The 17400-nt window shown below is 36.5% G+C and overlaps 1 protein-coding gene across 1 annotated transcript in view; it reads right to left on the bottom strand.

Moving 5' to 3' along the window:
• The window catches only part of LOC128661371 (uncharacterized), a 302587-nt gene that overhangs the window by 115964 nt on the left and 169223 nt on the right, over positions 1-17400 (bottom strand). Inside the window, exons 5-6 of the mRNA XM_053715634.1 lie at positions 12360-12457; positions 11868-12051 (exon numbers count right to left, since the gene is read on the bottom strand). Coding sequence (XP_053571609.1) covers positions 11868-12051; positions 12360-12457 — 282 coding nt within the window. The remainder of the gene's footprint in view (positions 1-11867; positions 12052-12359; positions 12458-17400) is intronic.

The following is a 17400-nucleotide window of genomic DNA, read 5'->3' as shown; positions in this document are numbered from 1 at the left end:
TGTGTGGGTATAGTAATGAGTATATAATATGTGTGGGTACAGTATGAGTATATAATATGTGTGTGTACAGTAATGAGTATATAATATGTGTGGGTACAGTAAATGAGTATATAATATGTGTGGGTACAGTAATGAGTATATGTGTGGGTACAGTATGAGTATATAATATGTGTGGGTACAGTAATGAGTATATAATATGTGTGGGTACAGTAATGAGTATATAATATGTGTGTGTACAGTATGAGTATATAATGTGTGTGTGTACAGTATGAGTATATAATGTGTGTGTGTACAGTAATGAGTATATAATATGTGTGTGTACAGTATGAGTATATAATATGTGTGGGTACAGTAATGAGTATATAATATGTGTGGGTACAGTATGAGTATATGATATGTGTGGGTACAGTAATGAGTATATAATATGTGTGGGTACAGTAAATGAGTATATAATATGTGTGGGTACAGTAATGAGTATATAATATGTGTGGGTACAGTATGAGTATATAATGTGTGGGTACAGTATGAGTATATAATATGTGTGGGTACAGTAATGAGTATATAATATGTGTGGGTACAGTAATGAGTATATAATATGTGTGGGTACAGTAATGAGTATATAATATGTGTGTGTACAGTATGGAGTATATAATATGTGTGTGTACAGTATGGAGTATATAATATGTGTGTGTACAGTATGAGTATATAATATGTGTGGGTACAGTATGAGTATATAATATGTGTGGGTACAGTAAATGAGTATATAATATGTGTGTGTACAGTAATGAGTATATAATATGTGTGTGTACAGTAATGAGTATATAATATGTGTGGGTACAGTATGAGTATATAATATGTGTGGGTACAGTAATGAGTATATAATATGTGTGGGTACAGTAATGAGTGTATAATATGTGTGGGTACAGTAATGAGTGTATAATATGTGTGGGTACAGTATGAGTATATAATATGTGTGGGTACAGTAATGAGTATATAATATGTGTGTGTACAGTAATGAGTATATAATATGTGTGTGTACAGTATGAGTATATAATATGTGTGTGTACAGTAATGAGTATATAATATGTGTGTGTACAGTAATGAGTATATAATATGTGTGGGTACAGTATGAGTATATAATATGTGTGGGTACAGTATGAGTATATAATATGTGTGGGTACAGTAATGAGTATATAACATGTGTGGGTACAGTAATGAGTATATGTGTGGGTACAGTAATGAGTATATGTGTGGGTACAGTAATGAGTATATAATATGTGTGGGTACAGTAAATGAGTATATAATATGTGTGGGTACAGTAATGAGTATATAATATGTGTGTGTACAGTATGAGTATATAATATGTGTGGGTACAGTAATGAGTATATAATATGTGTGGGTACAGTAATGAGTATATATCATGTGTGGGTACAGTAATGAGTATATAATATGTGTGGGTACAGTATGAGTATATAATATGTGTGGGTACAGTAATGAGTATATAATATGTGTGTGTACAGTATGAGTATATAATATGTGTGGGTACAGTAATGAGTATATAATATATGTGGGTACAGTATGAGTATATGATATGTGTGGGTACAGTAATGAGTATATAATATGTGTGGGTACAGTAAATGAGTATATAATATGTGTGGGTACAGTAATGAGTATATAATATGTGTGGGTACAGTATGAGTATATAATGTGTGGGTACAGTATGAGTATATAATATGTGTGGGTACAGTAATGAGTATATAATATGTGTGGGTACAGTATGAGTATATAATATGTGTGGGTACAGTAATGAGTATATAATTTGTGTGGGTACAGTAATGAGTATATAATATGTGTGTGTACAGTAATGAGTATATAATTTGTGTGGGTACAGTAATGAGTATATAATATGTGTGTGTACAGTATGAGTATATAATATGTGTGTGTACAGTAATGAGTATATAATATGTGTGGGTACAGTAATGAGTATATAATATGTGTGGGTACAGTATGAGTATATAATGTGTGGGTACAGTATGAGTATATAATATGTGTGGGTACAGTAATGAGTATATAATATGTGTGGGTACAGTATGAGTATATAATATGTGTGGGTACAGTAATGAGTATATAATTTGTGTGGGTACAGTAATGAGTATATAATATGTGTGTGTACAGTAATGAGTATATAATATGTGTGGGTACAGTAATGAGTATGTAATATGTGTGGGTACAGTATGAGTATATAATATGTGTGGGTACAGTATGAGTATATAATATGTGTGGGTACAGTAATGAGTATATAATATGTGTGGGTACAGTATGAGTATATAATATGTGTGGGTACAGTAATGAGTATATAATATGTGTGGGTACAGTATGAGTATATAATATGTGTGGGTACAGTAATGAGTATATAATATGTGTGGGTACAGTATGAGTATATAATATGTGTGGGTACAGTAATGAGTATATAATATGTGTGGGTACAGTAATGAGTATATAATATGTGTGGGTACAGTATGAGTATATAATGTGTGGGTACAGTAATGAGTATATAATATGTGTGTGTACAGTAATGAGTATATAATATGTGTGGGTACAGTATGAGTATATAATATGTGTGGGTACAGTAATGAGTATATAATATGTGTGGGTACAGTATGAGTATATAATATGTGTGGGTACAGTAATGAGTATATAATATGTGTGTGTACAGTATGAGTATATAATATGTGTGGGTACAGTATGAGTATATAATATGTGTGGGTACAGTAAATGAGTATATAATATGTGTGGGTACAGTAATGAGTATATAATATGTGTGGGTACAGTAATGAGTATATAATATGTGTGTGTACAGTAATGAGTATATAATATGTGTGGGTACAGTATGAGTATATAATATGTGTGGGTACAGTAATGAGTATATAATATGTGTGGGTACAGTAATGAGTGTATAATATGTGTGGGTACAGTAATGAGTGTATAATATGTGTGGGTACAGTATGAGTATATAATATGTGTGGGTACAGTAATGAGTATATAATATGTGTGTGTACAGTAATGAGTATATAATATGTGTGGGTACAGTATGAGTATATAATATGTGTGTGTACAGTAATGAGTATATAATATGTGTGTGTACAGTATGAGTATATAATATGTGTGGGTACAGTAATGAGTATATAACATGTGTGGGTACAGTAATGAGTATATGTGTGGGTACAGTAATGAGTATATGTGTGGGTACAGTAATGAGTATATAATATGTGTGGGTACAGTAAATGAGTATATAATATGTGTGGGTACAGTAATGAGTATATAATATGTGTGGGTACAGTAATGAGTATATAATATGTGTGTGTACAGTATGAGTATATAATATGTGTGGGTACAGTAATGAGTATATAATATGTGTGGGTACAGTATGAGTATATAATATGTGTGGGTACAGTATGAGTATATGATATGTGTGGGTACAGTAATGAGTATATAATATGTGTGGGTACAGTAAATGAGTATATAATATGTGTGGGTACAGTAATGAGTATATAATATGTGTGGGTACAGTATGAGTATATAATGTGTGGGTACAGTATGAGTATATAATATGTGTGGGTACAGTAATGAGTATATAATATGTGTGGGTACAGTAATGAGTATATAATTTGTGTGGGTACAGTAATGAGTATATAATATGTGTGTGTACAGTAATGAGTATATAATTTGTGTGGGTACAGTAATGAGTATATAATATGTGTGTGTACAGTATGAGTATATAATATGTGTGTGTACAGTATGAGTATATAATATGTGTGGGTACAGTAATGAGTATATCATATGTGTGGGTACAGTAATGAGTATATAATATGTGTGGGTACAGTATGAGTATATAATATGTGTGGGTACAGTAATGAGTATATAATATGTGTGGGTACAGTATGAGTATATAATATGTGTGGGTACAGTAATGAGTATATAATATGTGTGTGTACAGTAATGAGTATATAATATGTGTGTGTACAGTAATGAGTATATAATATGTGTGGGTACAGTATGAGTATATAATATGTGTGGGTACAGTAATGAGTATATAATATGTGTGGGTACAGTATGAGTATATAATATGTGTGGGTACAGTAATGAGTATATAATATGTGTGTGTACAGTATGAGTATATAATATGTGTGGGTACAGTATGAGTATATAATATGTGTGGGTACAGTAAATGAGTATATAATATGTGTGGGTACAGTAATGAGTATATAATATGTGTGTGTACAGTAATGAGTATATAATATGTGTGGGTACAGTAATGAGTATATAATATGTGTGGGTACAGTAATGAGTATATAATATGTGTGGGTACAGTAATGAGTGTATAATATGTGTGGGTACAGTATGAGTATATAATATGTGTGGGTACAGTAATGAGTATATAATATGTGTGTGTACAGTAATGAGCATATCATATGTGTGGGTACAGTATGAGTATATAATATGTGTGTGTACAGTAATGAGTATATAATATGTGTGGGTACAGTAATGAGTATATAATATGTGTGTGTACAGTAATGAGTATATAATATGTGTGTGTACAGTATGAGTATATAATATGTGTGGGTACAGTAATGAGTATATGTGTGGGTACAGTAATGAGTATATAATATGTGTGGGTACAGTAAATGAGTATATAATATGTGTGGGTACAGTAATGAGTATATAATATGTGTGGGTACAGTAAATGAGTATATAATATGTGTGGGTACAGTAATGAGTATATAATATGTGTGTGTACAGTATGAGTATATAATATGTGTGGGTACAGTAATGAGTATATAATATGTGTGGGTACAGTAAATGAGTATATATCATGTGTGGGTACAGTAATGAGTATATAATATGTGTGGGTACAGTAATGAGTATATAATATGTGTGGGTACAGTATGAGTATATAATATGTGTGGGTACAGTAAATGAGTAAGAGGACAATTACAGCTAAACACAAACACTGCAGAAATGTAAAAATAACCCTGGTCTTTAAGGGAAAGAAATTGAAAAATGGCCTTGGTCCTTAAGGGGTTAAGGCTGCACATTATTTCCTCAGCAGTTTGTACAGTTGTTACTGAGAGGGCTGCTTTAAGTGTCTGTGTACAGTAAACAGTTACAAATGTATAAAACCTATAGGCTGAGGGTTTGATACAATGTATCCATGTAGGTGAGCAGAGCTGGCTGGCTGTGGAAAGTCTATGGGGAGAACAGGGACTTTACACCCCAAAATATGACTCCCCTTTTTGTTCCTGGAGACACAAACACTGCAGCATTGTTGGTAGCCCTCATCTGAACCCCCACACCAATGTTTGTAGAAAAATAATGAGATATGGCTGAGAAAATGATTGAGAACACTAAACTAAGATTTTACCAACATTTATAACAATTATAAACTTTTTAAGAAGACTAGAAAGTGACTAAAACTTTTAATCACACAACACACACAGCCTGACTTACTCACCCAGCTACAGCTCCACAGGAAGTAAAATGGGAGGGGAACAACAGTGCGTTCAATACTGGACTACATCTCCCAGAATACACGCTTAGAAGTCACATGTTAATCAGCAGCCAATCAGACAAAAGAAAATATGCAACCATTTCAAAGACAAATAGGATGCTTTTTAACATTGCTTAAATCTGCAAATTCCTGAAATTTAGTAACTGAGCCCATTGTCACTGTCATATCCTCTACTAGTGCATTACAGCTACACTATATACATAAAGCTACACAATATATATTAGTACTTTCACTAGCACTGAGAGAGCTGCACTTTATATTAACCCCTTCACTAGCACAGAAAGCTTCTCAGTGCTCATATTTAACCCCTTCACTAACAGAGTGAGGTGCACATGGAGTTAACTCTTTAAAGGGATAAGAAAGACAAAGTTAAACTTACATGAGTCAGGTAGAGTATGTAATTATAAACACATTTCCAATTTACTTTTATCATTAAATTTGCTTTGTCCTCATGGTATTCTTTGTTGAAAACTAAAGCTAGGTAGGCTTGTATGCTATTTTCTAAGCCCTTGAAGGCCGCCTCTTATCTTAGTGTATTTTAACAGTTTTTTCACAGCTACACAGTGCTAATTCATATGTGCAATATAGATAACATTGTGCTCACTCCCATAGATTGGCTAAAATGCAATTCTGTCAAAAGCACTGAGATAGGGGGCAGTTTACAAAGGCTTAGATACAAGGCAATCACAGAGGTAAAAAGTGTATTAATATAACTGTGTTGGTTATGCAAAACTGGTGAATGGGTAATAAAGGGATTATCTTTTTTTTTTTTTTAAACAATAAACTTTCTGGAGTAGACTGTACCTTTAAATTAACTTCTATTTTCAAATTAACTGTTTTTCTTTGTATCCTTTGTTGACATCAATATGTAAATATCCTACACTATTGGGTGCTATCTGGGGATTGGTGGGTACACACATATGTGTTTAGCTAACTGCTAGTTGTGCATAACTGCTCTGGAGCTGATTTTAACTAAGTTATATGTAAGCAATAGGGCATTCATTTCTTATTGTAGTTTTGTGTCCATTTACTGATCACAGATAAATGCATAGTATTTATTAACCCCTTCAGTAGCACAGGGATTAACACAGAGCTTATTATCACATTACCTGGTACAGGCTGCTACATTGTATCTGTGTAACATGTATGTAATTAATTAAAGGGGCAGTGCAGTGTAAAATGCTCTCCATTAGAAGTGTTCCTAATGACTTATTATACCAGCTGCAGAGTATAAAATTGTACTTTTAGGTTTATTTTTAATATGTAATAGCTGTTTCTGTTAACTGAACCCACAACCCAATGCAATGGGCTGATCTTCCAAGGAAAGCAGACCTAATTACCTTATCTCTGTATTATTTTTTCTTTTATAAACCTTCTTGTTTATGTAGATTTTCTATAGATAGTACTTGAAATAAAATGTGTTACAATATCTACTATAAATAAGAAAAAGTAACCAAAATCACAGCAAATAAAAAAATCATAAATAAATGTTATTTAAAAGTAGAAAACTATACAAAATATAAAACTGTAGTGACTCTTTAATGCTATATAAGGATATCTGTGCATTTGTACAGTGTCCTCAAGTTGTTTTTTCTTTACACCGCACTTTAAAGAGAGAAAGCTTATATAGAGTAAGACTAGGGTTGCCCCATTTAGTTCAGACCAAACCCAAACATTCATGCGCCGTGCACAGCACACTATGTATATTAGCACAGCACACTATGTATAATAACACAGCACACTATGTATAATAGCACAGCACACTATGTATAATAACACAGCATACTATGTATAATAGCACAGGCACAGCACACTATGTATAATAACACAGCACACTATGTATAATAGCACAGCACACTATGTATAATAACACAGCACACTATGTATAATAGCACAGCACACTATGTATAATAGCACAGCACACTATGTATAATAGCACAGCACACTATGTATAATAGCACAGGCACAGCACACTATGTATAATAGCACAGGCACAGCACACTATGTATAATAACACATAAGCACAAACTCGCACATAGATATTCACACTCTGACACACTCTCTATCTCATACACACTCTCTCACACACTCTGTCATACAATTACACTCACTCACACATACTCTATCTCATACACACACATACTCTCTCTATCTCACACACACACTAACACACTAATAGACACGCACACACAAATACACTCACTCTTTCACACACAGAACCACACACATAGATACATACCTACTCTCTCTTACATTCTCTCACTCATACTCACTCACTCTTTCACACACACTCACTCACTCTCTCACACTCACTCTTTCACACACACTCACTCATTCTTTCACACACTCACTCACTCTTTCACACACAGAATCACACACACAGAAAGACACTGACAAACACAAAGACACTTACACTCAAGAGAGACATAACTGTATGCATGTGCAGTATGTTGCACCTTTTTGGCTGCAGGCTGTCTCCCAACATACTTGGACATTTCCTGCTCTTCTGGCCCATAAGTTACTTTTGTGTCCTGTATGGGGTTAATGTGCTCCCACAAAAGTATCAATCATTGTGACCGGTTCATACATCACTTTCTTACTGTCCCCCTGACAGATACCAGACTGCTCAGTTTATCGTTATATGGGACATCCTTTAATAGTATAAAAAAGTCACTACATTTCTATTTTTTTTTTAATATATATTTTAAAATCACATTTATATATAATATTTACTTAAAGGGACATTACACACCTTATTTATTTAGTAATTGTGCTCTGGTGTTTAACATATTACTTAAACTGTCAGGGTTCAGACTGGAATTGAACCTGGGACCTGTCTCTATTTCTGCAGCTGTTATTTCCCAGCCTGTTGTTTTACCACTATGCCACCAGATGGCTTGATCACAGGAAAGGAATATTGTGTTTTTCTGTTTGCTGCAACTTTGGCTCTCTGGCTCCACCTGCTTGCCAGTTGAAAGAAATCATTTAATCAGCAGCCTGCTTTATCTGGGAGGTTTGTTTGCAATTTTGTGCTTTCACAATGAGAGTGATACTCTGAAAGACTCTCTGCTCCTGTATCCTGTGAGAAATACAGATTTGTTGGATTTCCTGGTTCCTGATTTCTGCTTCAACTACTGACTACTCTTCTGGATAATCCCTTGGCACTGTGTTTCATTTTTGGACTGATTTCCTGGCAATTGAGCTTGCCTAAAACTTTCTTTCCTAAGGACTGACTCAGGTACTTTTGCTTGCTTGTTTCCTGATACTACAAAGTTCCAATTGCAGTTTATGCAAATATCCTGTTTGTTTCTACAAAGTTCCAAATTGCAGTCTATTCAAATTTCCTGTTTGTTTCTACAAGTTCCAAATTGCAGTTTATGCAAATATCCTGTTTGTTTCTACAAAGTTCCAAATTGCAGTCTATGCAACTATACTGTTTGTTTCTACAAAGTTCCAGTCTACAGCATATGCAGATATCCTGTTTGTTATTACAAAGCTCTGCATTCTTCCTGTTATTACAAAGAACTGTATTCCTGCCTTATACTGCAACCTATCTAATTGTATATCTCTACATTGCTTTATGTTTTTCAACCAGTGTGCCGTGGCACACTAGTGTACCGTGAGAGATCCTCAGGTGTGCCATGGCAGACTGACAACAGTGTGACATATTTTTTAAACTTTGCTTGTTTTTTACTCCCAGTGCAGGGGTAGTTTGTAGGAGGCATGGCATAACAGCACAATACATACAGTATGTGTGTGTTTGTGTGTATATATATATGCTGTATTAGGCTACAATGTGTGATTTTTTAAAAAATTTTGGGATGGTGGTGTGCCACAGGATTTTTTAATGTAAAAAAGTGTGCCACAGCAAACAAAAGGTTAAAAATCAATTTATCCTATAAATAAAACTATCTCCTTTATTTCCTAAAACGTTGTACCTGTTTAATTATGCCTAAAAGGAAAGACTCACGCAGACAAAACACAACATTAACCCCAAAACCTGACACCTCTGCACAACAGCTCCTTACTCCTGAACCTGCTCCCTTGCAGAGTATGACAGAATGTGAAAGCCATAAATTGGAGCTTGCAGAGGTGATTCACTCTTTGACTGAAGTGTCAGAGAGAATTTTGTCTGGACTCTCATCTACTACAACTTAACCAACTTCTAAAATCTCTTCCAGATGCATTGAAGTCACTTATCCAAGATTTCACTGCAGGATTCCAGACTTTACAGGATAGCCTGAAATACTTTTTCAATAAAAAATGTTTTGGGTTTGGGACTCCTACTCCTGTGCCCACTACCCCAGAGGCTGTATCCTTATCAATCAAAAGGAGGATTTCAACCCCTCTTACCACTGATGAAATGGCCAGAAGGAGAAATAATGGCTTATGTTTCTATTGTGGAGCTACTGGGCATGTAATTTCCTTTTGTCCAGTGAGACCCCCTAAGAAGTTTGTTCCGCGGTCTCCACCTCTAAATTCTGAGTCATCAAATGGACAGGCTACAGAGAGGAAGTCAAACTGTGATCCCACTTCGGATTCCTCTGGAGATGAGCTTTGCATAGGTTCTATTTTACATCCCCAAATTTGATCAGCCTAGGACTGCACCTTTCAAAGACTCTGATTCCTGTGAAGTACTAACATGTCATCCACAGAATCCTAGTACTATGAATCCAGAAATTTTCCTACCAGATCCAGCTACATTCTTATCTTTGTGCTTTCCAGAGGAAATGTCTAACTATTCAACCATTGACGATGATACTGATTCTGACACTGGAGGGACAGTGCTTCAAACTGCTGTGCGATCAAAAGGTCCTTTTCCACCTCTACCTCAGACCCACCTCTCCAGAACCTACAAGACTAGAACTGCACAGAAACCAAAGATCAGTCCTGTTGGGGCCCTCTATACTAATTCCAGTCTACAGAATCCTCTCCTGAAGAGCCCTTCAAAAAATAAAATACCCTTTGATTGTGCATATGCCTCTGATGGAACTTTGGTACGCATCAAAGATTTGGAGTTATATGAGAATGCCAAGTCCGCCCAGAGGTTGTCCTTGAGGAGGGGGTACTGTCAGGGTTCAGCTTGGAATTAAACCTGGGACATGTCTCTATTTCTGCAGCTGTTATTTCCCAGCCTGTTTTACCACTATGCCACCAGATGGCTTGATCACAGGAAAGGAATATTGTGTTTTTCTGTTTGCTGCAACTTTGGCTCTCTGGCTCCACCTGCTTGCCAGCGGAAATAAATAATTTAATCAGCAGCCTGCTTTATCTGGGAGGTTTGTTTGCAATATTGTGCTTTCACAATGAGTGATACCCTGAAAGACTCTCTGCTCCTGTATCCTGTGAGAAATACAGATTTTTTGGATTTCCTGGTTCCTGATTTCTGCTTCAACTACTGACTACTCTTCTGGATAATCCCTTAGCAATGTGTTTCATTTTTGGACTGATTTCCTGGCAATTGAGCTTGCCTAAAACTTTCTTTCCTAAGGACTGACTCAGGTACTTTTGCTTGCTTGTTTCCTGATACTACAAAGTTCCAATTGCAGTTTATGCAAATATCCTTTTTGTTTCCACAAAGTTCCAAATTGCAGTCAATGCAAATTTCCTGTTTGTTTCTACAAAGTTCCAGTCTACAGCATATGCAAATATCCTGTTTGTTATTACAAAGCTCTGCATTCCTGCTTGTTATTACAAAGCCCTGCTTTCCTGAGTGTTATTACACAGTTCCAGTCTACAGCATATGCAAATATCCTGTTTGTTATTACAAAGCTCTCCATTCCTACACACACACACACACACACACACACACACACACACACACACACACACACACACACATATATATATATATATATATATATATATAAATAATCAGTAATGTGTGGTGAGATCAGAGGCTGGTGAGGCAGAGAGGTTAAACACATAATCAAACCGGTACTCCTAAACCACTCCAGATGAGCATAAGACACAAATACCTCGATGAATCAACACCCTGGTGCATATGTCTGTGTGTTTTCGCTAGAGACTTCCGTTGGGGGAGGAGCTGTGCAGATTACCTGCTGCACACAGGTGTTGTGAGAGAACACTAGTCTATCGTCTCCCCGCTCCTAGCCACTTGCCCGGGAGAGTTACCCGGGATTGCTGTGTGGCGCTCTGCGAGGCTACGGCCCGCCCGAGTTTGGAGTCTCTAATAGCTGATTCAGCTAAGCGATCTGTTCGCTGGAAATTTTAACGCTGAAAAAAGGACAACTACCCTTAAGTTGATTGGGAGGAAAAGGGAAAAAGAAATGCTCACCTTTTTGAAATTTTCCATGCCCCGCTGGGGCTGAAGGCAGAGGATAAGTAGGGGGTATCCTACCAGTCGCTCCCCGGGGATTGCAGACTGTGGTCGGTGAGCGAGGCAGTTGTGGTGTGGAAGCTTTCTGGGACCAGGCGCAGACAAACGCGTGGCAGGGCTTCTGGTCAGCTGTATGGCTGCACTGTGAAAGAGAAGCGGAGTAGCCTAAGAACTGAGGCATCGGATCTACTGGAGGCGACCCTGTGATCTGTAGCAGCTGGAACTGGTCAAAAGCCTGTAAAGTGGCCGCTCAGGTGGGTGGCAGTATCTGACGGCAAGACTCAGCCAGTGGAGATTCAACCAATGCAGGTGTTGCCCGGGGCGTGATACAGGAGCTGCCCTAAAATCAGCAGTGCCCGGCTAAGGTGTAACAAGTAAGGAGGCCGACTCATATCAAGGCACAAAGAAGATCTTTAAGGTAAAGGCTGGTCCCTACATTCCGAGACTTACCTTTTCTAAACAGCCCCAATCTTCAGCAGCTTCAGATTTCCCGCTGTGTGCAGGGCTGGCCGTATGTGGTTGGAGATCTTCGATGAGAGGAGAATATTCTGACATACAGACAGGATAAGGGGGAACTGCAATTGGGACATTTTTTTTTTCCTGATAAATCCTGAGGCGGCAGTGGTAAGACCCAGGCTTAAAACCTGACATTGATAAGTACTCCCTTTAAACTGATTTATTCTGCCATCGCTTGGTGTGTTACTGCAGTGTTTTACATGTTGTCACCCTCTCCCTGAGCTGCTGAATTTATAGACACTAGGATTCCCATTGATAGGAGTTAAAGGTGTCCTTGTCTCTTTTCCAGGACAGCAAGGAAAGGAAAACAACAGAAAAAAAAAAAGAGAGAAAAATTGCTTGCTTGACATGTCATACTAATATAACGGGGGACTAACAGATAAAGAAAGCTTGCTGCAGAGCCTCTTAAGAATACTGGCAGTCTAATCCCCTAGACGGACAGAACAATAAGTCCATCTATTATAAATCAAGCTATATATGTACCTAATTAATGAAAGAGAGAGTGTATTATGCTTGGTATTAGGTCAGGAGAAATGGTTTATTGTTACCTTTTGCAATAATTCTACCTGCTTTGGTTAAGAGCTGCATTATAGGAATCTGTTTTTTCTGGGAAATTTTTTTTTTTTTCCTTTTTGGTTTAGGCTCTGTTAGGGTGTGAACTAGCATGTGGAATGTTTTGTCTCATTTGAACATACATATTCTTGGATCCTGGGGAGGTAGACGGGACTGCTATTCAGAACAAAACGTTATTTGGCACAGTGGTAAATAATTATTCCTGGGTGCTTGGATAAGTAGCTTAACGCGGCTAAAGGAACGGGGGGGGGGGGGGGAATAGGGAATCAAGGGAAAAAAAAAAAGAAAAAAAAATGATTATCTAGGTAAAGTAAAGCGGGGAGTGTGAAAAGTTTGAAAACTAGCATTGAAATTAGCTGTTTTTCCTCCTATTGCTTGATATTGGACATATACCAGATATTAGTATCCTATACAGGAACTGGTCATTATAGTGGTCACAAAGCATTTTGATAACTGTGGTTTTGCTACTCTATATAGGGTTATTAGAATTCTAGGGAATAATTTTTTTTTTTTTTTTTTTTTTTTTTTTTTCTCACTAAAGTAGAGATGTTATCTTTTGCCTGCCAGGTGTTATAGAGCTCATCTGGTTTATTCTAATCAGATTTATCTTAATAAATAGGACACTAGAGCACCAACCCATCTTTTCTTTTTTTTTTTTTTTTTTTTTTTTTTTTTTCTCTCTTCTTGTGTGTAGACACATATTTTCACATTTCACTCAAGGGAGTAATATAATAGCCACTTTCACATCTCAACGCCTCTCTGTACACAGGAGAGCAGCGCATTCAAGCACTCTTATTTCTTTTTTTTTCTTCACTAGACCAATCTAGGTCCTTTTTTTTTTTTTTTTTTTTTTTTTTTTCTGTGTATAGTCACATACTTTGCACATTCCACTATAGGAAGTAGTACAACTCCCACTTTCATATTTACATTGCTCTCCATAACAAGGAGAGAAGCACATTCGAGCACGCCTATCTTTCACTAGACCCAAATCCAGGTCTTTTCCACTCTTTTTCGGTCGGAGTTCCCTTTTTTTTTTTTTTTTTTTTTTTTTTTTCTCTTCTTGTGTGTAGACACATATTTTCACATTTCACTCAAGGGAGTAATATAATAGCCACTTTCACATCTCAACGCCTCTCTGTACACAGGAGAGCAGCGCATTTAAGCACTCTTATTTCTTTTTTTTTCTTCACTAGACCAATCTAGGTCCTTTTTTTTTTTTTTTTTTTTTTCTTTTCTGTGTATAGTCACATACTTTGCACATTCCACTATAGGAAGTAGTACAACTCCCACTTTCATATTTACATTGCTCTCCATAACAAGGAGAGAAGCACATTCGAGCACGCCTATCTCTCACTAGACCCAAATCCAGGTCTTTTCCACTCTTTTTCGGTCGGAGTTCTCTTTTTTTTTTTTTTTTTTTTTTTTTTTTTTTGTTTTTTTGTTTATTAAATACACCCAGGAGAACCAGGAGGGTAGAAAGTTAGATCGAAGATAGTAACTAGAAGATTTGGTGTCCCCCCTTATAGCTCCCCTCTCTTCACCACACATTTTCTAGTTTTTTCTTTTTTATGGAAAGATTTGTCACTCAAGCTAAATCCTCTTCGCCCAGAATGCCTGTTAAAGGCAAAGACAAAAAAGCCAAGCTGGGTGATCCCAGTTTGAACAGCTCTAGTGAGACATTACCTAATATAAATGACACCCAGATGCTAATCACTCATCTAACTGATTTATTTACCCCACAGTTCGAGATAATAAAGGCTGAATTGGGCACGATTTCATCGGTAATTTCTAGCCTTTCTGTAGAGGTCAAACAATTCTCTAATAGAATGCTTGAAATGGAGAATAGAGTTTCTGAGTTAGAAGATCAAGCCAATGTTCAAGATGATATTATAACTAAACAGAACTCTAAAATTGCCAATCTGCAATTGCGTCTGGACGACCTGGAAGATCGTTCCAGACGCAATAATATTCGAATTATCGGCCTCCCCGAGACCCAGGAATTCCAGGATTTATATCATTTTACATCTTACACATTGCCCCAGGCCCTAGGTTTCCCTCAGCAGAGGCTTCCCATTGTTATAGAAAGAGCCCACAGAACGGGCCCTAAAAATATTCAGTCAGAGGGATCTCGCCTAAATAGAATGTGCATCTTTAGAATTCTGAATTATCAAGACAAGGTAGAATATTTGAGATTATTCAAAAAAAGAAGTGAACCACTCCTGTTTGGAAACAATAGAATTTTATTATTTCAAGATTATTCGGTAGAAACCTCCTCAAAAAGAAAGATAATGGCACCGCTCTGCTCGCAACTTATTAATAAAGGCTTCAATGCATGGATGGTATATCCTGCTAGCATAATTGTTGAGCAGGACGGTGCCAGAAAAATCTATCGAGAAGCCGGGGAGGTAAAAAAATTTATAAATGATAAATAGTTGACTGCTCAGCTATGTAAGATTTACTTTTGTCCCCTATAAAATGAAGGGTGAGTTAGATCCTAAAGTTCTTATCTCTTTTCTGAGGGATGTATGTTTAGAAGTGTTAGGGATTGCTGTTTTGATATTTTTCAAAGGTTTTCTTTTTTTTTTTTTTTTTTTGCTTTTTTCCCTGCTTATCCTCCTCCTCTTATTTTTCTGCTCTTTATTGACTTTCCCCCCTCCGGGTCCGTAAGAGGAAACCTTTTTCTGATTGATCCGCTAAGAGTCGGTAGTGGACATTAAATTTTTATCTTGGAATGTAGGCGGGATTGTCTCGCCTATGAAACGTAAGTTGATTATCAAGCTATTGGCGAAACAAAAACCAGATATTGTTTTTATTCAAGAGACCCATCTTACAGAGCAGGAAGTCGCAAAACTCAAGATAAAATGGGTGGGAGAGGTAATTGCCTCTCCTTCAAGCAGGAGAAAATGTGGTGTGGCAATATTGATCAGCAAATCGCTGGATTATAAGATCATACAAGTGGAGACGGATACGACTGAAAGGTTTATTTTATTACAAATTATGATTAATAATACTAAATATGTTCTTTGTAATGTGTACGGCCCTAACAAATTCTGTAGGGACTTCTGGGAGAATGTTAAAGTTAAACTTTTTCCTTACATAAAAGAGAATCTCATATTAGGTGGAGATTTTAATATGGCCATGTGCCCAGAAGTAGATAGATTCTCACAGAAGAACCTTCCAGAGACTAGGAGAAGCTCCAAATATTTTACTAGATTTTGTCGTAAATTACATCTCACTGATATATGGCGATGCCTTAATCCGGATCTATTGAGCTTTACATGTGAATCCAAAGCTCACAGGACATTTGCCAGGATAGATTTATTTTTAATTGCCGAGTCACTCTCGATTACTAAAATAGAGGCTGGAATTGGGGAGATTGTGACCTCGGACCACTCAATCATATCTTTAACTTTGAGATGCCATGACAGCAGTAAATTTAAAAGGCCTAGGACCTTTTATTATCCATGTTATCTTTATAATAATCCTAGATTTTGTCAATGGTTAAAACAGTCTTGGAAGGATTACAGTACACGTAACATTTCTTATTTTCATAAGATTGAAACCTTTTGGGAGGCTTCAAAAGCGGTCTTACGTGGTGAAATCATGGCATTTCTAGATATTAAAAATAAGAAACAACATGCCCGAGACCTGCAACTTATTAACCAGGTTAAAAAAGCCTATAAAAAATACTATGGAGATCGCTCCAGTAGTAACTGGAATAGGTATATAACCCATAGAAAAGAGAGGGACATATTCCTGACTCAAAAACATCTAGAAGAGGAGGCTAAAACCAATCTATATTTCAGGAGCTTTCACGGTAGCTCAGCTAAAAATTTAGCTAGATTGGTTAAAGCCAGGAAAAGGAAGAACTTTATCTCTAGTGTTAAAGAAGGAAATTCGCGATATACCAATACAGAAGAGATACGCGGAGTCTTCTTTAATTATTATAAGCAATTATATTCCAAACAGGAATGCAATTTTACTAATCAAAAAAATTTTTGGGAGAAAGTCACTCTACCTAAGATACAGAAGGAAGAATTAGATGCCCTGAATGCCCCGATCACTCCGGAAGAAATATTAAGAGCCATTAATGCTTCCAAATTGAACAAAACCGCGGGCCCTGATGGGTTTCCTGCGGAGTTTTACAAAAGTCTAGCAGTAGAAATAACGCCAATCTTAGAGAAATTGTTTAACAGCTACTATACTACCGACAAACCAATTTCAAGTCTTTTCGCTGCAGCAAACATATCACTAATACTGAAAAAAGGAAAGAACCCTGAAGATCCAGCCTCATATAGACCAATTTCAGTCCTTAACGTGGATTACAAGATCCTAACTTCTATCATTTCTTGTAGACTTGCAGGGTGCTTGGATAAACTTATACATCCCGATCAGGTCGGAT

This window comes from Bombina bombina, chromosome 5, assembly GCF_027579735.1.
Source record: "Bombina bombina isolate aBomBom1 chromosome 5, aBomBom1.pri, whole genome shotgun sequence".
NCBI classification, from domain to species: domain Eukaryota; kingdom Metazoa; phylum Chordata; class Amphibia; order Anura; family Bombinatoridae; genus Bombina; species Bombina bombina.
Note: the sequence above shows the minus strand (reverse complement) of the source record. Positions and strands in the feature narration are given on the sequence as shown.